Source organism: Dermacentor albipictus, chromosome 3 (assembly GCF_038994185.2).
Source record: "Dermacentor albipictus isolate Rhodes 1998 colony chromosome 3, USDA_Dalb.pri_finalv2, whole genome shotgun sequence".
Lineage (NCBI taxonomy): Eukaryota > Metazoa > Arthropoda > Arachnida > Ixodida > Ixodidae > Dermacentor > Dermacentor albipictus.
The window spans coordinates 190,575,836-190,603,792 of NC_091823.1; the positions used below are offsets into that span (position 1 = coordinate 190,575,836).

The 27,957-nt window shown below is 44.8% G+C and overlaps 1 protein-coding gene across 2 annotated transcripts in view; it reads left to right on the top strand.

The window, feature by feature from the left end:
• The first annotated feature begins 4,205 nt into the window (after window positions 1-4,205).
• Window positions 4,206-27,957, top strand: part of LOC135908699 (uncharacterized) — a 195,707-nt gene continuing 171,955 nt past the window's right edge. Inside the window, exon 1 of one of the 2 annotated variants that reach the window (XR_011512987.1) lies at window positions 4,206-4,405. Coding sequence is in view for 1 of the 2 variants with exons in the window: in XM_070536406.1 (XP_070392507.1) it covers window positions 4,516-4,582 (67 nt within the window). In the remaining variant the exon portion in view is untranslated. Of the gene's footprint in view, window positions 4,583-27,957 lie in introns of both variants that reach the window. The other variant, XM_070536406.1, reaches the window with a different exon arrangement.

Consider the following 27,957-nt stretch of genomic DNA (forward strand, 5'->3'; position numbering starts at 1 on the left):
ATTTACGTAAGGAAAACTGTAGCACATGCATTAGCGTACAGTGTGCTGAGATATGGAATCTGTTCTTTTTATTTCTGTTCAGTGTTTTGGCGCAATAAAGTTGATTCTTTACTAAAATCCATAATTCGGGCGGTGATGTATGGTGTGCACATTACTAACAATTCCAGTCTTTTTTCATGCTCGCACATGCCCTCGTTCAGGCTGTTATTCAAAGAAACGGTAATCCTTTTGTATATATGGAACAATGAGTTCTGCCTCCCGTATGTCCCCGCCAGAGCATTACGTACACGCGACCGCTTTACCTTACCAAGAGTACGGACAAGATATGGCAAACGTGTCCGTGCCTTCTATGTACCTGATGTGTTAAATGACCTGCCAGATAAAGTTTTATCTTCCAGCACACGGAAAGAAGTTAAATCTTATATTTTTGATTTGTATGTGTAATTTGGTTTCTTTCTTTCTTTCTTTCTTTCTTTCTTGAGTTTTTATTTTGAGTCTTGTATATAATTGATTTACTGTGCCGCTCCCTGGCTTGCTCCATTCTGCCGAGCGCTGCCCCACAAGCCCATTGTTGGCTTGGGCAGGCTCGTATTTGTATGCCATTTTCGAAATAAATAAATAATTTATATATATATATATATATATATATATATATATATATATATATATATATCTGCGAGTGAAAGCGTGTGGGGGGAGGGGGGGATGGGTGAGCCGACGATAGTGGCTCACTCTGGCTCACAAAGTGAGGAGCAAGTGCACCGCCTTCCGTCGCGCGCGTTACATTGGGGGGAGTCGATGAAATGGGGGCAGGATCTAGGATTCTGTTAATCTGTGATTGCGCAACATGTTTATTTGCCTTGTTTGACGCATTATGTACCGTGACGTTTTCTCAGATACGTAGATTTATTGCAGACTTATACGTATATTCAAATATCTTGTTGCGAGGTGTTGTGTGTACGTGCAATGGCATTTCCAGTGGCACTTTTTTGCTCTTTATCAAGCTGTATTTTCGCATTTGTATATTCCATTGCATTTTCGCATTTCTAATGTACGAGGGCTAGTCAAATGAAAGTGAGCCTACCCACGCCGCGAAATTATGGTTCTGTTCCTTATCTGCAAGGCCTGCGCGTAGCACACAGGCATCTCTCATTTACAAAAGTGACACGCAGGTGTGAGGATAAATGTTCTTTAATGCTCTCATACACTGGGTTGAACATGGTAGCGTGCCGTAATGGACTCCCCAGAAGTGAAGCAGCGTAATGCCGTGATGTTTTTAACAGCTGAAGGTGTTTCCCAAAAAGAAATTAGTCACCGTATGACTGCCGTGTACATGGAACATTGCATTTTATTGGCCATTGTGAAGCGTTGGAACAAACGGTTCAAAGAAGGACGTGGAATTTGCAAAGACGATCCCAGACCGGGCCAAAGCCATCGTGCAATCACCCCTAACAAAATTGCAAAAGTTGATGAGCTGATGAAAGAAGAACGGAGGATAAGCATCGATGAACTGGCAGAGCGTGTGAACATCAGTCACGGTTTGGTGCACGCCATCATTCATGAACATCTCGGTTATCGGCTCTTGTGTGCGCAATGGATGCGCAAGATTTTGAACCACTGCCAGAATACGGAGAAGATCAGCGCTACCTTTACTCATCTGACCCGGTGTCACAATAAAGGTGACGATTTCTTGTCTGCAATTGTGATCGGACACGAGCCATCATGCCACTACTAAGAGCCTGAAACACAACGGCAAAGCTTACAATGGAAACATTCAAATTCACCTTCTCCAAAGAAAGCAAAGGCCGTCATTTCCGCGAGAAAAGTGTTGTTGACTTTTATTTTTCAATCGTCAGGGGCCATTACTGATAGAATTTGCTGAATCTTGAGAGACTATCAATTGTTTCCGATATTGTGAAACGCCGGATCGGCTGCGTGTCGCAATCAAGAGCAAACTACGTGGAAAATTGACGAATGGGGTCATCTTGTTCCACGACAATGCCCGTTCCCACGTCGCTGACGTGGTTAATACAAAACTGGCCATGTTCAAGCGGGAAACGCTGCAACATCCGCCATACAGCTCGGACCTGTCGCCTTGCGGCTTCCACATTTTGGGGCAACCGAAAAAACAGCTCAAGGGAACCAGATTCGTCTCGGACGATGTCGTGAAAGTCAGTTGCAGACGTTTTGAAGCAACAACCCAAGGAGCTTTATGAGACGGGAATTTCGCGACTCTTTAGTCAATGGGACAAATGTCTAAATGCTCATGGGGGCTACTTTTAATTAAAGTACCCCGTTTGTTATATATATTCGCATTGGCTCACTTTCATTTGACTCGCCCTCGTATATTCTGCAGAACTCCTGCTTTTTATACGTGGTCTCTGTTGCGACTATAATTTCGGTGCAATTACTCACGATACACGACCGGTGACAGCTGCTGCTGCGAAATACATTAGAACAAATGGCAGCATCATAGAGATTTTTCACTGGCCGTTGTATATGTACAGTCGCCCAAATCTTTAACTGGTGTGCGGGAGCGGCGACTTTACGGGCGTCAGCGCCGTATGACGCGGCGAGGCTGGAAACAGCCTAGTAGACGATGGGCCCAGCTGAGCGCGCTTTGTCCGCATGCGCTTAGCCTCAGACTGTTTCCAGCCTCGCCCCGTCAAACGGCGCTGACGCACGGAAAAGTCGCCGCTCCGGCACACCAGTTAAAGATTTGGGCGACTGTGCAAGAATGTAAACAAGGATCTTGAATGACAAAGTGTCATTAACATATTTGTCCTCAACTTGTTCATTTCATGGCCTTTACATTTTTCATATCAGCGGCATTCACTGCTTTGCTGGCTTCGAAGTGACGTAGTTCTAAAGTTCGTGTGATATTTTCTTTACTTATTAAATAGTTATATTGGCCACAATTTTTGGCACATATGAGTATATTCTTTTATGATAAAATACATATTTTACTTGTATTGACAGTGCGTAGCGTTCAGCAATTCGTTTGCAGCATCTTTGGCAATGGAAATGCAGTTATTATTGGTGTATTTGATCCCTAGGCAAATTGTTTAAGAGGAAGCTTTAGCTCGGGCCCAACTGCGACGCGGCCTATTCAGTTACATGTAAAATGCAGAAATTGTTTTCTGAGATAACTCCTGAATCGGTTTTAATGAAATTCATTGCATTTGAGAGAGTATGTTAAATTCTAGTGTCCGTTGGAAGTGCAATTTCGATTTGGGCTGAACTTTGTTTAAAATATTTTGAAAAATTCGAAAGTTTGAGAAAAATGGAAGCACGATGTTTAAATAATAATAGTTCTGCATCGAGAACAGATATCGCGGTTCTGTAAACGGCATCCATTACACCATTCAAAGCGGAGAAATTCAATATGTCAATTTGTATCTTACGTGAATTGGTTATGTTATGTGCATAGGTTCTGCAAAAGCCGTATTTCCATAATACTTAATGTTTTGGGACTCATGTGTAACATATAAATTTTGTCCGCTGTAGATGTACTATTATGTGCAATTCACAGAATTGTGATATCAATTATCATTGCTGATTTACAGAGTTGTAAACCGAATTGTATCGTTTTCTGAAAATTTTCGATTTTTGCCACTTCTTAATAAAATATTGATGACCTCAATCGAAAATTCGAAACAAACAGTGACTAGAATGGAGGTTTTTCTTTTAAATGCAACAAACCTCGTCAAATTTGGTGCAGTGGTTGTCGAGAAAAACGAATTATCCTTCTTCATGTATTTAGATAGGCGCATCCGACCTAATGTTTCCTCTTAAGGAGGGGGTCCACCTGTAACGTGAGCCCCCCCCCCCTAACGAAATTTCTGGCTACGCCACTGCCTATCACCCGTTCTACATGAATGCGAACATTGACTAGTTTTCTCGCGCTTTCTACATCCAGCGCAATGAGTTGTTTGTGGCCTCTAGTGAAAGCAGGGATATGGAGTCTAGCACAGTACAACCCTAAATTGTCTGCAATGTCGAAACCTCTGTCAGCTAAAACAACATCCCCTTGTGACAAATATTCCAAAATGCCGCAATGTTCGGTTATGTTAGGTATTTGGCAGCAGCGGCAGCCACCGGCACGCACGACAAGTGAAATCTACTCTGTATATTTACAGCGTCCTTCGCCTGTGGACCAAAGTTTCCTGGCCGCCGAGAACAGCTCCGGCTGTGCTTGTGCAACTGAAAACCGATCGTCGCCCGAAGTTTTTTTCCTTCGCTGTGGAAGCGAGACAGTTCTGGGGAAGGCAAATCGCCACCTGCATCACCGACGCCAGCGACAACTGACGAACAAGCAAGGACCGAGGGGGCGTCTCCCCGCATTTGGCAGCAGCGGCAGCCACCGGCACGCACGACAAGTGAAATCTACTCTGTATATTTACAGGTTGGTCGTCTTTACTAATAAGGATTAGACTCTTTTTTGTTGCCGACCCTGCCGCTGCTGCCACGAGTACATTGTTTTCCTGAAGTGTATTTGCCTTTGCACCGCACGACATGTCGAGATGTTGTACATGCCGCTCGCTTGTGCCTGAAAATCTGCCCTCTGCCAGCTGCTGTGAATGTAAGTTTAGTTTTCATTTTGGCGACTGTTCTGGTATAACCGAAGAGGTGTGGCAAACAAAACGTGTGAAAAAAAACTGGAAGTGCAATACATGCAAACATGGCCACACTGTGGAAGATGGAAGTGAGAAGCTTAGTGCAGAAAAGGAAGTGTTAACACGTTTGCTCAAAATTGAGGCTAAACTTGACGCTCTCCAAACCTTGCCCAAAAGAATTAATGAATTAGAAGCCGCAGTGCAGGTTATCTCAGATAAGTTTGACGAATTTCAAAACCGGCTGACTGATCAAGAAAAAAACACCAAAGAACTTTGCCAGCGTGTAGACAAACTTGAGAAGGCGGACTCGGCAAATGAAATTGCTCACCTAAAGCGTGAAGTCGAAAGCTTAGAGTGGCGAAGTCGCCGCTTAAATCTTGAAATACATGGCGTCTCTGAGTCCGTCGATGAGGACCTACTAGAAAAGATAAACGAAGTGGCTACCAAACTGAATGTACCGCATGTAACAAGGAAGGATATAGCTGCCGTGCATAGGCTGCCAGCGAAGGCCGACAAAACGCCAGCTATTATCACTCGCTTTTTGAGGCAAGAGGACCGTGACACTTGGCTGGCAAACAGACATTTGCTGCAAAAAGAGAAAAGCTTGTTTATCTGCGAAAATATCACGCGGCTCTCCCGCACATTGCTAACCTCGACAAAAGAATGGGCAAAAAAGAATGGCTACGCATACGTTTGGCATGCTAACGGAAAAGTTCTGCTGCGGAAGCAGACCGGCGACCCCGCTTTCGTCATTCGCAGTGAGCAAGATTTTATCAACTTGCAGTAACGTGCTCTTGCAGCACCCACGATGTGGGCGTTCTTTGTGTTCTTTAGTGCAAGATGATGCACTCATGTTTTGACCTTCCTTGTGAACCTGCTTTCTTAAAAAAAGACACACTTTCTTTGTTTCATCTTAACGCTAGGAGCTTAAAAACTAAACTTGATGAGGTAGACTTATTCCTAAATGACCTTAACTATTCTTTTGACATTCTTTGTTTCACTGAAACGTGGTTTTCCTCTGATGATGAGTGTGCTTTTCTTGATGGTTACGACTGCATATCCGTATGTCGCGCTTTCAAACGTGGTGGTGGTAGTGCGATGTAGATTCGCTCACACTTCAAGTACAATGCACTCACAGAATATAATATTATAAATGAAAACATTGAATGTGTCGTTGTACAACTTTATGACATCCTGCTAGGAGTGTTTTATCGCCCGCCATCTGGATCCTTGAACCATTTCTTGAACTATATGGAAGAACTGTTTGAACTAAGTCTTGAGTTAAAACTACAGTGTGCTTTTGTTGGCGATTTTAATCTCAATGTTTCATCAGATACCTCCGGCTATTCGCGCCTACAAGAGCTGTTTGTGTCATACGCGTGCTGTAACTTAATAGATATGCCAACTAGGATTACTCCTACCTCTCAAAGTATTTTAGACCTTTGCATTACAAGCTTTCCGCCTGACGTTGTCAAATCGGGTGTATTGAAGTGCGTTTAAGTGACCATTTGCCAATCTACTGCATTTTACCTCACAAAAGGCCTAATTCAAATAAGCAACCAGTTTTTATCCGCCATTACTCTGAAAAAAATATCAGCAAATTCAAATATCTTCTCTCAAATCAAAGGTGGGACTCCATCTTAATGGAAACAGATGCAAATAAAGCGTACGAGGCTTTTCTTTCCTGCTTTATGGCTGCATACGAGAAGTGTTTTCCCCTCGAGCCATGGGTAAAACGAAAAAAGATAAGGAAGCCTTGGATCACTCATGAACTGCATATGAGAATCAAACAAAAAAACAGGCTGTTTGAAAAATTCCTGAATACCAAGCATGAAAATGACTTTACACTGTTTAAAAAAGTTCGAAACAAATTAAATGCACATATTAGAAAATCAAGATTTGAATACTACATAACAAAGTTTGCAGACATTACGGGTAACTCACGGCTAATGTGGCAAACCGTGAGGGAGGTACTCTCGAAAAATTTCCAGCACAAAAAGGTTCCGTATCAAAACGACGCTATGACTGACAACGAAGTCGCAAATTTATTTAATGACGATTTCATTGCAGTCGGATCATGCGATGGGAATTCAGTTGATTCACCGTGCGAGCAGTTCATTGCATCAAACGCCGCAAACACATTGTTTTTAGCACCCACTGACGAACGTGAAGTGCTAGATATTATTCTGACACTAAAAAATGGCTGTGCTCCAGGAGCAGATGAAATTAAACCGAAACCTCTAAAGGCTGTAGGTGAAATAATCAGTTGTCCGCTCTCTCACATTTGCAACATTATTTTATCTACAGGCGTTTTTCCGCAGAAAATGAAACTGGCCAAAGTGACTGTTGTGCACAAGGGTGGCCCAGCGAACGAACTAACAAATTATAGGCCTATATCAGTACTACCAGTATTTGCAAAGGTAGCCGAACAGGTTATAAACAAAGGATTCGTCCGTTTTCTCACCGCGCAAAATATTATAGCCGATGAGCAATTTGGCTTTAGGAAAGATAGATCAGCCGAAACCGCACTCCTCGGGATAAAGGAAAAAATTCTAAACAACATTGAAGAAAAGGCACACACCCTGGGAATTTTCCTCGACTTCAGAAAGGCATTCGACTGTGTTCAGCACGATGTTCTAATAAGAAAGCTTCCACTTTACGGATTCCGTGGCGTGTCGTTGACCTTAATTGAGAGCTATTTAACGTCAAGAGAGCAATTTACTGTCATAAATGCTGCAGCCTCACACGTAAAAACAATAAAATATGGTGTGCCTCAGGGATCTATTCTCGGACCTGTACTCTTATTTTATACCTGAATGATATTGTGAATATACCAGGCCGCGAAAACCTAGTGTTGTACGCTGATGACACAAATGTCTTTTTCTCAGGTATTGACCCCTACGCGCTCGAAAGAAAGGCAAACTATTGGTTGACTGGCTTGAGTACATGGTTAAAACTAAACAAGATGCAATTAAATGCTAGTAAGACCAAATACATTCTCTTCAGAGCAAAAGGTGTAAAAGCTCCTGACAACCTAAACTTAAACTTTGAAAACACTCAGCTGAAACAGTGCTCGCAAATTCGTTTTCTAGGTGTTCTGTTTCAAGAAAATCTCTCTTGGAATTCGCATGTTGATCAGCTTCGAAGTGATCTTTGTCGGGCGGTTGGCATTTTAAACAAATTGAGATATCTCCCGGCGTCCATAAAGCGGCAAATATACTATTCATTAATACATTCCCGTTTAAGCTACTGTTCCCTTGTATGGTTAACGACGACACAAACAAATCGAGATTCCCTCTTTGCAATTCAAAAACGGGCGTTACGAGCTATTGGGAAAATACAGTTATTGCGCAGCTGCTGGCCCTTGTTTAGGTCTTATGGAATACTAGAAATAAGTAAACTGCACACATACAAATTATGTCTGGAAATATTACGCCAGTACAAACTAGACAAAATAACCTTCGAAACCACCTATCACACTAAACTTAGCACATACGAACTTAGGAAACAATGTATGGAAACACCTCGTGTACGCACTAATTACGGTTTTCAGAGGTTAGGATGGCAAATTCCTGACTTAATTAATCAATACCCTATTATTCTGGATACTGTACGCAGCACTCCCTCTATACGTAAATACAAAATGTTAATTAAAGCAATGCTCATAAATGAACCTTAAAGGTGAAAACTGAACGTATACCTATCACTAGTGTGTTTTGTAAATACTGCTATGGTCGAATTGTGCTTTGAAGTATGCTGTTTTGTTTTTCCGCCGAAAGCCTGTGTTTTTGTAAGGATATCTTATGCATTGTGTAAAAAATATTGAATGTGTGTTCTATTATGTAATGCTCTTTCTTGATTTTTGTAGCCTGTGGTGCCGCCTGTCATCCGGGTGGCGTGGCCTCGTCAGGCAAAGTATGCCTTTTGCCACGTCACCCTGGACAACCTTTTCGTTGTCTTAAATAAATTCTGAATGAATGAATGAATGAATGAATGAATGTGCTTATCGCTAGCTCTGCCTCCCCAACCTTCAGAAATGTATGTAATTACGCCTTGTAGGCAGATGCCAAATAAAAACTTGGCAGTGTTGCTGTTCTTAGAGTTCGGCCAAGTCTCGCTTCTTGGAGGCAAGGATGACTGTCTAGAAATTTTGATCTCAAAGCAGTCAATTATGACTGCCACTTTTGAGGCAAATGAGTCAAAAGACGCTTGTTACATTGTCCTTTGCATATCTTTTCATGACGGTCACACAATCTGTGACCTCAACCTTGAAAAGACAGCATCCAGCCACTTCTCCAAAATTTTACTGACGGTAGCACATGAAATGTGAAGCCTGTAGGCAAGATCCTGGTGCGGCAAGTTGAACGTATGTTTCATTAAGAAAATATTGAACTCCTGAAACTTTGGCAACCCATTTTGCGGCGTATGTTTCACAGCAGACTCGACCGGTTGGAATATGGCATGCACGACCGAACAGTTCATCATTCCCGAGTAAAAGGCAACTTTGGTGTCATCTCGATGCAGAGATGCTTCCGTAACTTCAAGGAATTCTTTTTTTGCTTTTTTAAGGTGCACAATTCAGAAGCAAGTCTCTTGTCTGCCTCAAGTGCTTGGATGTTTTGCTCCGTTAAATCCCTCTGCACACCAATATCAGCTGCAAAAGAAGAAAAAAAAAGTAAACCAAATCCTACGTGACTCACAGTAAGCAGTATCACAAACTTTTGGTGCTAACTTACAACTTACTGAGTGGTTCTGAGTCCACAGTAGAAACTGGAAGCTGCATTCGACACTCTGCCTCCGAGCTTGCAGCCGCTTCCGGGAAACTCGATACCCGCGGGAGATTGTTGCGCTGCCACGCTGGCTTCGACAGCATCCTTTTCTTTCTTTTTCTGGCTGCGCTTCTTCGATCGCTAAAACCTCACTTCGTTAGTCAAAGGTCTTTCATTTCCGTAACCCAGATGCTGCATTGGTGCCAAGTCAGGGTTTGCCTCATCCATCAACTTCGAAGGCCTGTCTGCAAATATTCAGAGCCATCGCAAAGCCTCCCGATGTAATGATTACATAGGATGGCGAGCTGCCGACACGAACGCACCCACGTTTTTACACGGCACGTAACGACGTTGCACAGGCACGGTTTTAAGGATGGGCGGAAAAGGTGAGCAGCGTACGTAAACGGCAGTCAAGAACTCATGGCGTGCAGCGTACTGTGGCAGAAGCGAGAGAAAGATCTGCGTGCGTAAGCAGCGGGCGAGATCTGCTGCGCGCGTGCATAGCAATCAGTGGCATGGCTTGCCTATATCGGCTTGTAAATGCATGCGGGTGTGGTTTTTCCTTACCTGTGATGAAGTGGCGACCACAGACACGGACGTTTTCATGGTTGTTCAAGTCGTTTCTATTAATACGAGCAAGCCAGAGGCTCCTGTCTTTTCGGAGAGAATCCTCGTTCTTTCACACTGCCGAGTTAATATTTTAGGCAAACTGTGTAATCTTACGTTCGATTCAGTGCAGCTGGGCCTTTTAGCACTCTTGCTTCTTGTTCGGCAACCACATAATTCACATATAGGCATTACTTCGAACAAAACAAGGACTACAAAAGACGCAAACACAGTCGTCCGTGTGGCTGTCGGAGCGGTTGGTATTTCGCTATGGCGGACGCGGTCACGGAAATTGCCGGAAGTGACGTGTGTGCAAGTTATGTATAGGGTATTCTTTTTTTAACTACATTATTACCAATATGCAGAGAATACGCAATAAGCGACCCAGCATATGTAATACTTCTTGTCGCTTAAAAGGCGACAGGGCAGGGACGCAGGCGTTGGCTGTGCGATTTAGGCCAGCGACGTGCTTCCCTCGCGGCGGTTCATGATATCGCTAACCAGACGCAACGGCGGCACACCCGGCTGGATGCTATGTTTGCCTGTATGCAGCACGTTAGGAGCGCTGCAATCACGGCGTGTAAGTGGGCATGTCACGTGGTATATATATATATATATATATATATATATATATATATATATATATAAACCAAACCAAATACATAACGTTACATAACCGTTACATAACGAGCCCTCGTTATGTAATAAACGAGAAGAAAGGGGGTTAACCGAGGGGCCCGATATTTATTAGTCATATAATGAGAACTCGACTATAACTCGACTATAACGAACTCGACTATAATGAGAACTCGACTCATCCACTTTAATTTCCATTAATTTATCATTACTTTATTTCATTTATTAAGCACATGCAATTTCCCCTATGTTGTACTTGGTGTCAGTATTTGTTGGCTTCTCATTATATGACTAATAAATATCGGGCCCCTCGGTTAACCCCCTTTCTTCTCGTTTATTACATAACGAGGGTCTCGAATCCGGCAACATTGATGCCTTCAGGTAGCATATGTGGGTTTATTGACCAGTTGCCTTCACCCGAAAAAGATCACGTTCTCGTGACGCCTGCGGCAAAAAAGACGTTCCACGTCCGCCGCCAAGGTCTGTGAGTGGGGGCGCTGGCTAACACTCCCAGGGTTCTACTAGTACACATAAATACCCAAGAAAGTGGATGGGGAAACGCCGCCGCGGTAGCTCAATTGGTAGAGCATCGCACGCGACATGCGAAGGTCGTGGGTTCGGTTCCCACCTGCGGCAAGTTGTTTTTTCATCCACTTTAATTTCCATTAATTTATCATTACTTTATTTCATTTATTAAGCACATGCAATTTCCCCTATGTTGTACTTGGTGTCAGTGTTTGTTGGCTTCTCATTATATGACTATATATATATATATATGTATATATATATATATATATATATATATATATATATATATATATATATATATATATATATATATATATATATATATATATATATATCGTGGGCATCGGCAGTTAGGGAAAAACATTAATACCAGTAATATATAATATATGGAAAATTGGAAACTGAATAATCGAATGTTTTGCAAAGCGCTCTACAACTTTCTAATTGGATTCTAAGTTCATTGCTTCCGAAGTTGGATAATTAATCTTGACTAATTATTCAATTATGCAGAATACAAGAAATCGCGTCACTTGCTCGATACAGTATTAAGCAACATACACTTTGTCCCGTCGTCTTAGAGTGCATCGGCATATTTTTAAACTATGGCTAAAATTAGCCCTGCATAAGTTTTGCGCTTCGGGATTGACTTTTGGGCCCTGTAAGGCAGGTAATAAAAAAACGGGATCGCATAAAAAGAATCCGACAGCTTTCTCTGAGTATACAATTTCCGTAAAAAGGTACGTTCGCCGTAGAGGAGAGGACGAACAAGACGGAACTACCAAAAATCAACTACTTTTCTTTTCCGTTGCCCATATGCGAAAATTCCGTCCACGCCTGTGGCTGGATGGATGGATTGATGTTATGAGCGTTCCCTTTGGAATGGGACCGTGGGTTGCGCCACCAAGCTCTTGATATTATACTGCCTAATGTCCTAAGTTAGACAACGAAAATAAAAAAAATAAGCACTATGAATTCCCACACCCAGATTCTCTGATCCCCCATTGCTAACTGTGCTTTTGTAAGTTTCCGTTTTTTGTCGTTTCCCTACTTTTCGTCCACCAATCCTCCTATCACCTCTTACTAATGCCTATTGCGGTCATGTTTACTTTTCCACTGCTCCCGCTGAACCCAAGGGCTTAAAGGAGGCCAGTGGTGTCTAAATCGACCACTGGCTACACGTCTTCATATTCTAATAAAACATGCTCCATAGTTTCCCAAGCTTTACCGCAGCAAGCACACGCTTCTTGTTCTTTCTTATATCTCGCTTTATAGGCGCGTGTTCTAAGGGATCCCGATCTTGCTTCGAAAAGTAATGAGCTTCCCTTTCAGTTATTATAAATTGTTTCTTTCCTCATTTCGTTTTTTCCTCTTAATTATTTACTCATGGCAGGTTTCCTTTGCCTTGCCGCCACCCATGAGATTATTTCAGCCTCTCTGACTTTGCGCTTGACATTCTTTGTTGCTGTGTTGCCCACCCTACAGGCCACATATATGCTGGTAAGCTTCCTAGTTCTTTTCCTCCACTGTGAATAAATGTTTTTCCTGTATAGATACCAGAACACTCTCGCAGCCCATTTACTTTCTTCCATATTCCTCAGCCGTTCTTCATACTCAATTTTACTGCGAGCTTCCCTCACTTCAAAACTAGTCCAGCCCATGTCACCCTGCACAGCTTCATTTGTAGTCTTCCCGTGAGCGCCCAATGCGAGGCGACCCACTGACCTTTGTTTCCCATCGAGTCCTTATTGTACCCTGATTTAAAGCAAACCACCGCATTTCCAAAAGTAAGTCCTGGAACCATTACACCTTTCCGCATACCCCGGAGCAGCTCGTACCTATTGTATCCCCATAGCGCTCTGTGCTTCATTATGGCTGCATTTCTCTTCCCCTTCACTGTTATTGTTTTTTCCTGTGTTTCCAGACATCTATTACCCTCGTTTATCCATATACCAAGGTATTTATATTCTGTTACTCGAGGTATTTCCTGACCCTGTATCCCCACTGTCTGTTCACTGTTTTCATTGAATACCATAACACCTGATTTTCTAACACTAAATTTAACACCTAAATTGTTGCCTTCCTGTCCGCAGATATTAGCCAGACATTGCAAATCACTTTGCTTGTTAGCTAGCAACACAATGTCATCCGCATAAGATGAACCTGGGAGCTGCTGCTCTACTACTGTACCCGCCTGTTTGTATGAGAGATTAAACCAAATATTACTTCCTTCTAGCGCCCTCTCCATCCTCACCATGTACATCATAAACAGCAGCGGGGATAAAGGGCACCCCTGCCTCCGTCCCTTGTTGATATGAACTTTCTTTTCACTTCTCACCCCTTCCCATTCAACGCAAATGGTATTTTCTAGGTAAATCTCTCTCAAAAGCTGTAGACAATCGTCATCGAAGCCTGCCCCTTTCAGAATATCCCACAAAGTATTGCGGTCTACGTCGTCATAGGCTCCTGTAATGTCTAAAAAAGCCACATATAACGGTCTGCTTTCTACTTTTGATATTTCAATACACTGAGTAAGAACAAATAAGTTATCATCTAAACGCCTACCTATTATGAAGCCATTCTGAAGTTCTCCCAAAATGCCATTATTCTCTGCCCAAGCTTGAAGCTTTAATTTGATTGCCTGCATTGCTAGCCTGTATATTACTGTCTAGCCTGTACAATCAACGGTCTATACGAGTGAATTCTATCTTTCTCCCCCTTGCCTTTATAAATTAAATGCATTCTTCGTTGTTGCCAACTGTCTGGTATTCGTCTATCTTTTAAAGTTTGTTCCACTGCTTTCACCAGAGCTACCTTACTTTTTGGTCCTAGTTCATTATTCAGCCTAACGGGAACCTCGTCTAGCCCTGTGGCTGTGCGCTTAGGAATTTTCTCTACCGCTGTCTTCCAGTTCAAATCTATCAGCACGAGCTTCTTTTCCACTTGGATCTCTTTCATGCTCTTTTATTTCTTTGAATACAACCTCGTCATTGCCTTAGAAAGATTCGGCTGATACTTTTCAGGTGTAATTTATTGCCGCTTCTCCTTCCAGTCGGTTTTCATCTTCGTCTAGGATATGTTGTATTGTTGTTCACTTCCTGCCTAATAATTTTAAGTGGTTCCAAAATATTGTAACGATTGTGAAGAAAGCAGCCAAACTGAGAAAGACGAAACTAGCGTTTTATTGGGTGAACTTGTGCCCTCAAAAACAGGCTACATTCAAAGAACGGTGACAGCGGCGAACACAGTCGGCTATCGTCGAAAATCTGATCAACGGGTCAAGCGCGTCGGCTTTGATTCATCAATCGACGAATGTTCCAGACTAATCACTGGGACCCGCGCACCTTCCACAAAGTTCTACATTATTCGCGTCGCGCACACATGCAATCAGATTACACAAGGTTTGGTCACAGACAGTGGATGGAAGCATCGATAGCATTCGAGAAACTTTCCACACATGCAAGCGCGTCCTGCGCTGTGTGTGTGTGAAAACATTTTTTTGTAATGAGGTCCGGAGGCTGGGCTTCTTAAGCCAAGGCGGGCCGCTCCCACGTTGGAACTGTCAGGCCAAGCCTTTCAGCGACATCATGGGCCCTCCGGACGGCCCTTAGTTGATCCTGAAACAACGGGCTTTGAATCCTTTTCTCCCACTGTGTCCATTCTTCAACGAGGTTGGGGAGAGTCGTGGGACACCCCGCCAGCATATGTCTGATTCCAATGATGCCATTACAATCGTTGCAGTCCATCTTAGTCTCCCTCTCTGGATATATTTTATTAATGGTGTACGGTGTGGGATATGTACCTGTTTGCACTAAGCGCAGTGAAACTGCCTGAGCCGTGTTCAGTTTTGCATGTGGCAATGGGAATTGCTTGCGTCCTAAATAGTAGTGTTTGGTAATGCCATTGTATGTTATTAAATGATCTCTAGAATCCCTGGCTTGATAGTGAACTGTTCGGTTGTGACTGTCACGGTTAGCAAGTCCTCGTGCCATGTCATGAGCAACCTCATTGAGGTATATCCGAGTCTCGTCCACTTTCCCCATATGCGCAGGAAACCATCGGATTTCAGTTCTCATAATCCCAATGTTTTCAAAACGTTTAGCTGCAACACCAACTACGTAGCCTTTACTAAAATGCTTTATAGCGGATTTCGAATCACTGTAAGTGCAGGCCCACTTATTACTCCTGATGGCTAGAGCAATTGCCACTTGTTCCGCCACCATGGGGTCCTTGGTAAAAATAGTGATAGCCTCTTGCACTTTCCCTTGATAATTTGGGACAATGGCCGTATATGCTTCTTTACATTTCCCCCAGGCTGCATCAACTATAGCTGCCAATTGGTTCTGCTGTTCTATTTCCTGCAAGAGTGCTTTAGCTCTTGCCTTTCTCATTTCGACATCATATTCTGGATGCATGTTCCTGGGGAGAGGGTTGGTTCTGATCTTGTTCCTAACGTCAGTCTTTAATTCTACTTCAGCCTCTATTGGGCTCGTTGATGTATTCAGTTCTGCACCTATTGCCTGTAATATGTTCCTGCCAGCTCGTGATTTTGTCAATCTTTCGTGCTGCGCTAGCTGTTGGGCCTCCGCGATTTCTTCCATTGTATTGTGCACCCCTAGACTCATGAGTTTGTCAGTTGCAGCGTGACTGGGTATCCCCAGGGCCTCTTTAATGAGCTTCCTGAGCATCACATTAAGTTTGTTAAGTTCTGCCTGCTTCCATTTGAATAATCAAGCCACATAGGTGAAGTGACAGAGAGCAAAGGCGTGTATTAGCCTCAAAGCGCTGTCTTCTCCTAAGCCTCTGTGTCTATCGGTAATTCTCTTTAGTAACCTAATGACTTCATGTGTTTTATTCGATATATGTTGTATTGTTCTATAGTTAGCATTGTTTCTGTCTATGTGATACCCAAGAACCTTGATTGTTTCAACTAGCCTGACTGCGGATCCTTCATGAGTGTATAAGCACACTCTCGGCTCATCTTCCGGAATATAACCTCTTGGTTTGCAAACTTTTCTGCGATGTTTAATGACCAAGAGTTCTGATTTGGCTGCCGAGCATTTCAACCCCATGTCTTTCAGTGTGTTCTCTACAACGTATAAACTTTCCTGTAATCCGGTCTCTGTCTGTCCTACATTACCCTTGGCACTCCATATGGTTATGTCGTCGGCATATACCACATAATGTATACCCTAAATTTTCTCCAGATTTCTTGCAACCTTGGACATTGCTAAATTAAATAGCATGGTTGAGAGCACAGCCCCTTGTGGAGTGCCCCTATTTCCCAAATTCTTAGCTTCTGATTTCAGCTCACCCAGCATGAGTTGCGCAGTTAGATTTCTTAGAAAGTCCTTAATCATGTTAAAAAGTCTCTTACCTAACCCCATCTCCGCGAGGACGCCAAGTATTGCCTTATGCTTTATACGATCAAAAGCTTTTTCCACATCCAATCCCAAAAGAGCTTTCGTATGCGCTGGGCTGGCCTGTATAAGTTGGTGTTTGATCAGCAGCATAGCATCCTGAGTTGACAGCCCGGGACGAAAGCCGATCAAGTTGTATGGGAGGATGTCGTTCTGCTCAACGTATTTAGTGAGTCGATTCAGGATGACATGTTCTATAGCTTTGCCTAGACATGATGTTATGGAAATAAGACGGAGGTTATCCAGAGTGAGTTGTTTTCCTGGCTTTTGTATGAGGATAGTATTGGCCACTCTCCATTCCTCTGAGTATACCCCTTTTCTCCAACATTCATTGAAATGTTCAGATAGATAAGAAATTGATTCATCATCCAGATTTCTTAATATATTGTTAGTTATTCCGTCAGGTCCAGCCGCCGATCTACTATTAAGACTGTGAAGAGCCGCCCTCGCTTCACTCTCAGTGAAGTCCCAGTCAAGTTCTTCACATATGCCTCCCGTATATTTGGGGCTCTCGTCTTAGTTTGGTTGTTTAAGTGGGAGATATTTGGCTGCGAGACTATCCATGATATCCTTCTGTGTTTTATCTTGGCTTTCCTGATGAACCAACTTAGATATAGCTGTTCTCTTGCCTGTCCTTGCTTCATTCTCGTTGAGCAAGTGCTTGAGGAGGTGCCAGCTACCTCCATGTTTGAGTCTACCATCAGCCGAATTACAGATCTTACCCACTGTTGCTTCACAAGGGTCTTCGAGTGATCATCAATTTCTCTGTTTAATTGCGCTATTTTTTTCCTTAGCCTTCTGTTAAGTCTCTGCGTTTTCCATCTCTCTAATATAGACTGTTTGGCCTCAATCAGATGCGCCAGCCTGCTGTCCATAGCCTCAATATTTTCGTCTGTCCTGACTTCTTTAGTGGCCTCTTTGACGTCCTCTTTGAGCTGGATGACCCACGTCTGAAGGGGATCCTGCTCGGCATCTAGAGGCCCCACTTTCCTTCTGTTCGCCCTGATTTTTCTGAACTGATCCCAATCAGTGAATTTGAAGATTCTAGTTTCCTGTCTCGGTATGCATATGGTTATGTGTATGATGTAATGATCGCTCCCGAGATCCATGTTTGAAGTTTCCCAATTGGCTCCTCTTGAGTTGTTCACAAAAGTAAGATCTGGCATGGAGTCCTTGCTTGTAGACGTGCCACAATGGGTGGGATACGCCGGATCAGTAATCAAGCATAACCCCAGATCCATGGCGAGACTCCATAGCTTCTCTCTCTTCTTTGTGTTCCAACTGTATCCCCATGTGTGATAGGGAGCATTAAAGTCCCCTCCAATAATGAGCAGGGAGTTTTTGGCAACCGAAAGCACCTTGTTGAAGATTGCTCTAAACCTCTGTCTCATGTCATTAGGACTGCTGTAAATATTCAAACAGAAAATGCTTCGCTTCTTGCCTCTGTTCCTTTTAAGTATTATCTCAACTAGAATAAATTCAAACCTGGAATGTCTAAGATGAATATCATGCTCAATGTATGGCAACTTTTTGTCAATGAGGGTCGCCAATCCCCTCCCCGTTTTTTTTGTCTCTACAATAACTTTGTACCCAGTAAGCATAATTTCGTCCGCTAAGGTTTCCTAATTACATTTGGCCTGGCCTCAGATGACCTGATCACCTGTCGCATTGCTGCTTTGTTGTGTTGGAACCCGCGACAATTCTATTGCCACATGTTAAATCCATGATTACTGTCCATTGTTATTAGGAGAGGCTGCCTTTCTATTATCTGCTATTTTCCTCTTTGTGATGGCCCCCAACAATCCAGGAAAGGACTTTATACTATCCGCCTCCGATGGCTGATACTCATCGTCGTCATCCCCTCGCGTCTCAATTTTCCTAAGTCTTTTCTCCGCCGTTAGCCTCCATTTCCACAATTTGTCCACTTTAAGGTTGGTCGTTTCCACTGTCTCTCTTATCGCTTTAATCGAATCTTTTATTTCACAGAGGGCTGAGAAGAGTGACTCATCCTCGGAACTCACCGCCCTCTCTTTAGGCGCAGGAGAGCTGGATTCTCCTGGATCGCTGGTTTTGCTTGCAGGTCTATCTCTACTCTAGCAGGGCTCGACTGCTCTTTTTTTACGAAGCTCTGCTGCCTGCTTGGTCAATTCTTCATTAGCTTTTCTTAAAGAAGTTACTTCTTTAATTAATTGCTCTATTCTGGCATCATTGTCATCACCCACAGCAGCCGAGGCGCCCCCAGCAACTCTCGCCATACCTTTTACTTTGTCAGCCCAGGAGCTTCCTGGCGTCTTCTTCTCGCCAGGTATTGAGTCCCTTTGCACGAAGCGCACCTGCGCTTCCCTTGACTTGGAGTGCCTTCTCTCGCTGGATAGCGAACGACGCCTCGATCTGGTGCGACTCCTGGAGCGTGAGTGCTCCCTGTCCCGGGGCGATGGTTCGGCGCCAGCTGTGGCGCTTCCGACTGCAGTCTTGTTGACGACCGAGTCCTGTTGCGCTCTCTTCGACGAAGTCGTACAGCGTAAGGGATTTGACATCTTTGCTTACAAAACTTGTCGCCGGTAGAGTGATCGCCTTCACAAAATTTACACTTAGGTACACACACATGTTCATCTTCTGGGTTGCGAGCTCCACATCCCCTGCACTGAACAAAGTCAGGTGTTGGACACACATCAGATCGGTGCCCGACCCTTCCGCAGGTGAAGCAGACGTAAATTGCTTCCTGTAGAGGTAGCATCTCAGTAGTGTGGATCCATACCTGACAAAATTGGGCATTTTGAGTCCATCGAAAAGTACAATGACTGATCCCGACGTCTTGATAAGCTTCGCAGCCAGCGCAAGCGGGTTCAAATCATGCACGATATTTCTTGTTATTATAGCTTGCGAGTCTCTGATGTCCACTCTTCGGATGACGCCTTTGAATGTGGCATGGGGTGCCGCTTCGTATGCATTTGCCTCGTATTCCGCTTCCATATTCTTGAATGACTTGATTCTAACGTACTTCGCAGCATGTTCGTGCTTAGGTGTGCTGACTACGATGATATTTTGAGTGATGTTCGGGCAGATAACATCGTCACAGGCCTCCTCTTCCGTTAGTCCGGACGCCTCGATGACTGCGGAACCAATCATGGTGGTTTCTGAAGTGAAGGCGCTAAAATGACGGAGGACAAAGAAGAAACAGACACACACACAGAGGGCGCCACTTCCAACAATGTTTAAACATTGTTGGAAGTGGCGCCCTGTGTGTGTGTGTCTGTTTCTTCTTTGTCCTCCGTCATTTTAGCGCCTTCACTTCAGAAATCATGCTTAACCAACACGCCCAACTATCCATCCTAAAATCATGGTGGTGTTCACCTTGTTCAAATTGAGCCCTCCTCGAGGTCGTATAATAATCTTTCTGCGCTCCTCGGACAGTTGAGGCATCCTCGAAGCTTTTATAATCCGATTCTTGACCATTCCACCGACGGCGGTTCCCTTGACCCCATGCTCTCGCTGATTACGTGGCTATGTGCTCTCCTCATCCACAGCCTTTGGGCTAGCTCGTGATCTTCGGCCAGCCACTACTTGCCAGCCGTAATCGTCCTGATCATTGTTTCCTTCATTTTCAGCAAAATCTTCATCTTCCATGTTTGTATCTGCCATGGCTGCGGTCATGTGGGCTTACTAGGCCCAACAAAGGCCCTACTCCTCACTAAGGAGCAGAAAATGTTCCGTGAAATTGTGAAGAAACAAGCCCCACCTCGAATCTTGGTGTCAATAGATTCGCCGTCGCTTCGCGGATCCAGTGGTGTGCTTCTTTTCGTTGCACTCTCGAAATTGGCGAGCGCAGCATGGAAAAAGAAACGGAGCCGATGGTTCCACGTCTGCACTGCTCGGCGCTTCTTCTTCTTCGTCCTGCGCTGTGCGATAACATTTGTTAGGCGGTGAAACGTGTCGTCCAATGAAGACAAGTACACGTGTCGATACCCCCCTCTTAAATAAAGCGTCGACCCGATGCTGCAAACAAACGAAAGTAATAAAGAAAAGCACTCGTAGCAACGAAAGCAACAAAATGAGGAAGTTCGTCAGCGTCCGTAAAAGGGTTTAATACCCCTGTCAAGCGGGCAAGTTAAGTGCGCTTACGGCGAGTGCACTCGGTTTTTAAGTGCACTTTCCCAAATCTTAACGTCGCAGCGGAGTGTACTCTCAGGCGAGTGCACTCAAGTCGGAGTACGTTCACGGAACGCTCTTTGCTGGCCGAGTGCGTAGCCTCGCCGCCAACGGTTTGAAGGAGTGCCTAGCCTCGCCAGCAACGCTTTCAACGACGCAAAATGTAATGCATAGAAAAAGGACACAAAAGCTCATTTCAGTTATTGAGCAGCTTTTAACAATATAATTTGCGTTTAGCGAGAAGCGAAACAGCGCAATAAAGAAACGAATTTATCATGTACGCAACTAACGGCGCCAGAATGATGCGGTACTGCAGCGCCGCCATGTTCCTTCAGTTCGTGTTTATTTTGGTGTGAAAGCGTGCTGATCATGCCGGTCGTGCTTTGAGCCATGTGCGTGGCATTTTGCAGTGTATATAGCTAAATATCGAACTCGCCGTCTTTGCTCATATATACTCGCTCATATTCTGTTCTAGCAGGATCATGAGCAGGATCAACTGCCGCCTCGCCGCCCGCCGCCATGTTGTTTTGAATTCGTTAGGCATTCGTCTTGGCCAGCATTGACTTGCAACACACTTATAATAAAAACATCTTCGCTTTTTGTTGAAACAAATAGACGAAGTTTGTTTTTATATATAATTCTACTTAAAACAATCGCTTTTTAGCAGCTTTCTCTTGTTAATTTACATCTTTAAAAACGCGCTCTTAGTCTGTCGCCATTTTTCTTTTTTTTTTACTGCGAGTGCACTCTGTTTTCCCGTTAAGAAGCGCGTTGCGTAAAGTGTGACTCAAGGTCCCGAAGTGCACTCCCCGTAAGTGCATTTAACTTGCCCGCTTGACAGGGGTATAAGACGCACCACGTGGACCACTTCAGATCGTGCGCGGCGCCGCTGTGAATGCGAAATGCCGTCTGGCACGACCTAATAGTCCAGTGCACCAATACGTCGGATGACGTTGTAGGGTCCGAAATAGCGTCGCAGTAGTATCTGACTGAGTCCTCGTCGGCGTATCGGGGTCTATACCCAAACATGGTCACCGGTCTGGTATTCGACGAAGCGTCGTCGGAGGGTGTAGTGTCGGCTGTCGGTCCTCTGCTGGTTCTTGATCCGCAGGCGGGCGAGCGGTCGGGTTTCTTCGCCGCGCTGGAGTTATGTAGCGACGTCAAGATTCTCCTCGTCAGTGACGTGCGGCAGCATGGCGTCGAGCGTCGACGACGGTTTCCTGCCGTAAACCAGCTTGAACGGCGTGATCTGTGTTGTTTCTTGCACCGCCGTGTTGTAAGCGAATGCTACGTACGGCAGGATGGCATCCCAGGTCTTGTGTTCGACGTGACGTCTAATTCAGCCCCTCCGTAAGACCATTCTTCGGCTCATTCAAAAACGGTAAAGCGGGCAATAGCCACCCAGTGCATCATGTCAGCCTTAAGGAAGTCCTGCACGCACAAAATACAGGAAAGCTTTAACAAGCAGATTGTAAGGCTGGAAGAAGCCGGTTTCCCGCAATCAGTCATTTCAGCAGTAGTGGAGGCAGTGCTCAAGAAGATAAAGACAGAAGGCAATGACGCTGAAGACGCAAGGGAGCGCAAAAATAAGAAAAGGACAGTCGTGCCTTATGTTCACAAGACTTCCCACAACTTAAAGAAGGTTGTGAAACGGTATGGAGTTGAGATAGCGTTCTCGGCTCCCGGCAAGCTCGATAGGCTATGTTCGCGCATAGGAAACAGTAAAAATAACTTCCAAGGGTGCGGAACTAAGCACTCCATTTCCCACGTAGATTGCTGTGTTGGAGTGGTATATCAGATACCTCTATCATGCGGAAAAGTTTACATAGGCCAAACAGGAAGGTGTGTGAATGTGCGCTTGCGTGAACATGAATTGTCTATTAGAAACAAAACGAATGGGCACCTGCCTGTCCACTGCCTGGCGTGCACGTGCAAGCCGATAATGAAGGAAGTGAAGATTTTGTGACGATGCCGAGATAGCCGAGCCAGAGAGCTACTCGAGGCGTACCACATCAGAAAGAAGGGGCAACAATGTGTCAGTGACACCTCAGTTTATTTACATCACAGTGAGATGAGGTTTATTGACGAGCGTAGGTAGGCCGCGTTTCGCTTATACAAGGTTTTACTGTTCTTTTACCTTTGTTTATCTTTTTTCGCGCACGCGCAGTGGTGCATGTCGGCTGTGTACTTATATGTGTACATTGTGGAATAAACTTTAGTTGCAAGTCTGCGCCCGTCCTTGTCCCTCGCTGTCTTTGTGGTTCGTTTGCTCGCGCAGTTAAACAATGTTCGCTAAGACCATTCGTCTGAGGGTGGTAGGCCGTTGTCCTCCTGTGCCTTGTTTCACTAGATTGCAGGATGGCTTGGGTGAGCTCCGCTGTAAAGGCTGTTCCTCTCTCGGTGATGAGGACTTCTGGGGCGCCATGTCGCAGAACGCTGTTCTCGCCGAAAAATTTCGCCACTTCGGCTGCGCTGATTTTCGGTAGAGCTTTAGTTTCAGCGAAGTGGGTGAGGTAGTCCATCGCCACGACGATCCACTTATTTCCGGTTGTTGACGTCGGAAAGGGTCCCAACAAGTCCATCCCCATCTGCTGGAATGGTCGGCAAGCAGGCTGGATTGGCTGTAGTAATCCGGCTGGCCTTGTCGGTGGTGTCTTGCGTCGCTGACAGTCTCTGCATGTTCTGACATAACGGGCGACGTCGGCGGTCAGGCGTGGCCAATAATTAATACCTTTCCTGTATCCTCGATAGTGTCCGGGAGAATCCGAGGTGTCCAGCGGTCGGATCGTCACGTAGGGCGTGCAATACGTCTGGACGCAGTCCTTACTTGAGAACAAGAAGGCAGTTGGCGCGTACTGGTGAGAAGTTCTTTACGAGTAGATTGTTTTGAAGCGGAACGAAGACAATCCTCGCTTAAATTCCCTAGGGACAACGTCGGTGTGCCCTTCCAAATACCCGACGAGGTTTTTCAACGCCGGGTCTGCTCGCTGCTGTTCAGCGAAGTCTTCCGCGCTTAAAATGCCAAGGAAGGCGTCAGCATCTTCATCATCTTGCGCCGGCGAGTCAATGGGGGGCGTGACAGGCAATCGGCATCAGAGTGTTTTCTTCTGGACTTATAGGTTACAGTGATATCATATTCTTGCAGTCTTAGGCTTCACCGCGCCAGCCGTCCTGAAGGATCCTTTAAATTACATAGCCAACACAAGGCGTGATGGTCGCTGACGACTTTGAATGATCTGCCAGATAGGTAAGGGCAAAATTTCGCTGTAGCCCAAACGATGTCGAGGCATTCCTTTTAGGTTGTAGAATAATTGCCTTCTGCTTTTGACAACGACCGGCTAGCGTAAGCTATCACGTGTTCGTGTCCATCTTTTATCTGGACTAGGACGGCACCGAGGCCTAGGCTGCTGGCGTCAGTGGATTTCGGTATTGGCGTGCTCGCCGAAGTGCGCAAGTACGGGCGGCGATTGCATGCGTCGTTTGAGTTCTTGATATGCATCGGCCGGTGGCGTTTCCCACTTGAACTCAACGTCACATTTACTTAGCTGTGTCAGCGGCTCAGCGATGCGTGAAAAGTCCTTGACAAAGCGCCTATAGTAGGCACACATGCCAAGGAATCTGCGCACTGCCTTCTTGTCGGTTGGCTGCGAGAATTTTGCGATGGCAGCTGTCTTCTGTGTGTCGGGGCGTACTCCTGATTTTCTGATGACGTGGCCTAGGAACAGAAGCTCATCGTAAGCGAAGCGGCACTTTTCTGGCTTCAGAGTGAGCCCTGATGACTAGATGGCCTCTAGTACTGTCGCAAGCCGCCTAAGGTGATCGCCGAAATTTCCGGAGAATGCCCTCGGACCCTAGTCTCTGGACTAAAATAAAGTTCTTGCCATGCCATGCCATGCTTGTCACGTGCACCAATCGAGACTACTGTGTTAGAAGAGGAGGCTTTCCCGTTCCTTGGCATTGTTGACGCGTCACAAGTCGCTCAACAACAACGAGATGACCAGGAACTGCTTCCACTTATACAGTGCCTGGAGAGACTCGATTGATTGATGTTTGATGTTTAATGGCGCAAGGACCAGGAATGGCCAAAGAGCGCCATGCTAGTGTTACAGAGTTCGTCCTGGTCTGATGGCTTCTATGAATTCAATGCGACGTGGCTGTAAAGGGGCCTAAAAGAGTTGGAGTATATTGCATAAAATCTACGCGTAATAATATTACGGCAATGATTATTGACGTGTAATATGAACGCTAAAATGCACTGGGAAAAGAATGGTACAATATAGAAAATATGTGAGATGCTAAATTTTCTACAGCACTTCTGCCTCACCAGAGGCCTTGAAAGCCAAGGACCTAGAGGCATGTGCTATACAAAGAAAACAATCGTAGCGGTATCCTCTTGAAAGAGGATGCACTACGGAATTAATGGGCTGGTAACGTGTAGCACAACGTCTTTCAAGAAAGCCAGGACTTCTTTGGTCTTAAAAAGCGGTTCTACGACAAGAAACATGGCCGGATGCAGAGGGACGTGATGGCTGTATGCAAAAGGAAAATGTTTCCTCCTGTCTCTTTCGGCTTCCCGGCACTCCAGGAAGACGTGGAGGACGGAAAGCCTGTCGCAGCATCTACCACAGGTTGGTGGCTCGTTACCGGTCAGGAGAAAGTCATGAGTGCCGAATGTGTGTCCTATTCTTAGTCTAGTGAACAGGACGTCTGTTCTTCGTGTTTTCATTGTTGGGTGCCAGAAACCCAACTTACGCTTAATTAGGTGAAGCATATTACTCGTTTCTGCGTCCCACAAGCGTTGCCAGTGGCTTCGCAGTTTGTTTCTGAGGAAAGGTTTCATGTCTGTAGCAGGGACTGCAACAGAACGAATACCCTGCGATACCAATAATTTGGCCATCTCGTCAGCAAGCACATTTCCCTCGATTCCTCCATGGCCAGGAATCCAACCGATTACTACATGTCTATGTGATAAGCAGATGTTACATAAGTGTGAGTAGAGTTATTTGAAGACAGGATTCGTATGCTTTTGTGAAGAAGTGAATGCTTTTACAAGACTTTACGAGTCTGTGAATATGATTGCTTTGTCTAGTTTCAGTTTCTTTATATGTTTTACTGCACACAGTACTGCTTATACATCTGCAGTGAAGATACTTGTTAGAGGGTTCAACACGTTAGATTGAGTAAAAGAGGGACCAATAGCAGCGTAGGATACGCCAGCATGGGATGTGGACGCGTCTGTGTAAAATTCGTAGCAGGAGAACTTCGATTGAAGCTCTCGGAAATACATAGCAATTTCAAGCTCAGGAGCGTGCTTCGAGACCTCTACGAAGGATATGTCACTTTCTATCACCTGCCACTCCCACGGCGGTAATAGATTAGCTGGAGCTATTAGGCGATGTTCGAGTATCGGGACATCCATTTCTTGACTAAGTTCTCTTACACGCAGTGACAAAGGAAGTCTCATAGAGGGTCTGTTACGGAAAAGTGTTTCACACGTCAAGTCGTTTACTGTCGTGAAACACGGATGCTCCTTATTAGAGCGCACTTTAAGAAAGTAGGTAAAGGTGATGTATGTTCTTTGAAAATGGAGTGACCACTCATCTGACTCTACGTATAGGCTTTCGACACGGCTTGTTCTAAAGGCGCCAGTGGCCAGGCGGATACCCGGGTGGTGGACGGGGTATAACATTTTTAGCGCACTCAAGGTGCCAGAGTGATAAACCACGGCACCATAGTACAGTCGCGATGGAACTAGGCTCCTGTAAAGATTCAATAAGCACTTTCTGTCGCTACCCCATGCTGTGTGGGATAAGATTTTAAGTAAATTAATTGTTTGAAGACATTTTGCTTTAAGGTATTTTATGTGTGGGATGAATGTAAGCCTGGAGTCAAGTATACCACCTAGGAACTTGTGTTCTTTGTTTACGGGTATTCGTTGCCCATATATTTCAACAGTGCGATCTGCAGAAAGCCCTTTTTTCCTGGTGAAAAGAACGCAAGAACTTTTGTTGGGGCCCACTTTGAACCCGTTTTCATCTGCCCACATGGAAACTTTGTTCAAGCACTGTTGTACTTGTCTCTGACAGACTGTTAGGTTGAAGGATTTGAAACCTACCTGTGTGTCGTCTACGTAGACGGAATAAAAATTAGTGGGGGGTAATGTTTTACGGAGCGTGTTCATTTTAACTACAAAGAGCGTGCAGCTCAGCACGCCTCCCTGGGGTACCCCAGTTTCCTGTATGAATACACGCGACAGCGCATTACCTATTTTCACTCGGAATGTACGGTTGTGCAGCAAGCTTTCTATAATGTTTAACATAGTGCCGCGGATGCCCAGTGTCGATAGGTCACGCAGGTTACCGTAGCGCCAAGTTTTATCGTACGCCTTTTCCATGTCGAGAAAGACGGATAAGAAGGACTGTTTATGCACGAAGGCGTCGCGAATGTTTGCTTCCATGCGCACTAGATGGTCGGTTGTTGATCCTCCAACTCTAAAACCACACTGATATGGATCAAGAAATTTTTTTTAATTCAAGGAAGTGTAAAAGTCGACGGTTTATCATTTTTTTCAAACAGTTTGCATATAGAAATTGTGAGTGCAATTGGGCGGTAACTTGCTACTAATGTGGGCTCTTTGCCCTATTTGGGAATCGGAACGACCAGCGCTTCTTTCCATGCGGTAGGAAGATATTCCGCAGCCCATATAGCGTTAAAACGTGCTAGCACAGTAATTTGAGCATAACTGGGGAGGTGTTTAATCATGTCGTACATGATCCTATCCGGTCCAGGTACGGAGCTCTGACATGCAGTCAGGGAGGCTCTCAACTCGGCGGTGTTAAAAGGCGCGTTGAAGAGTTCGCTTTGTCTGCATTTGCGGTCGATAGCCTTGCGTTCTGCTACTTTTTTGTGTTTTAGAAATGCCTTGGAATAGTGGTTAGAACTGGAAAGGTGCTGGAAATGTTCGCCAAGGGCGTCAGCTTGGTCTTTCAAGCGGTTTGCTTCACCGTTTGCTAGGGGCAACGGATGAATTTCTTGACCCTTAAGCCTTTTCAGCCCATCCCATACTTTAGTTTCTTGACTATACGAGTTTATACCAGAGAGAAACCTCTGCCAGCTTGCCCTCTTTGCCAGTCATCGCGTCCTTCTTCCCTGTGATTTCATCATCATCATCATCATCATCATCATCATCATCATCCTGGTTACGCCCACTGCCGGGCAAAAGCCTCTCCCATACTT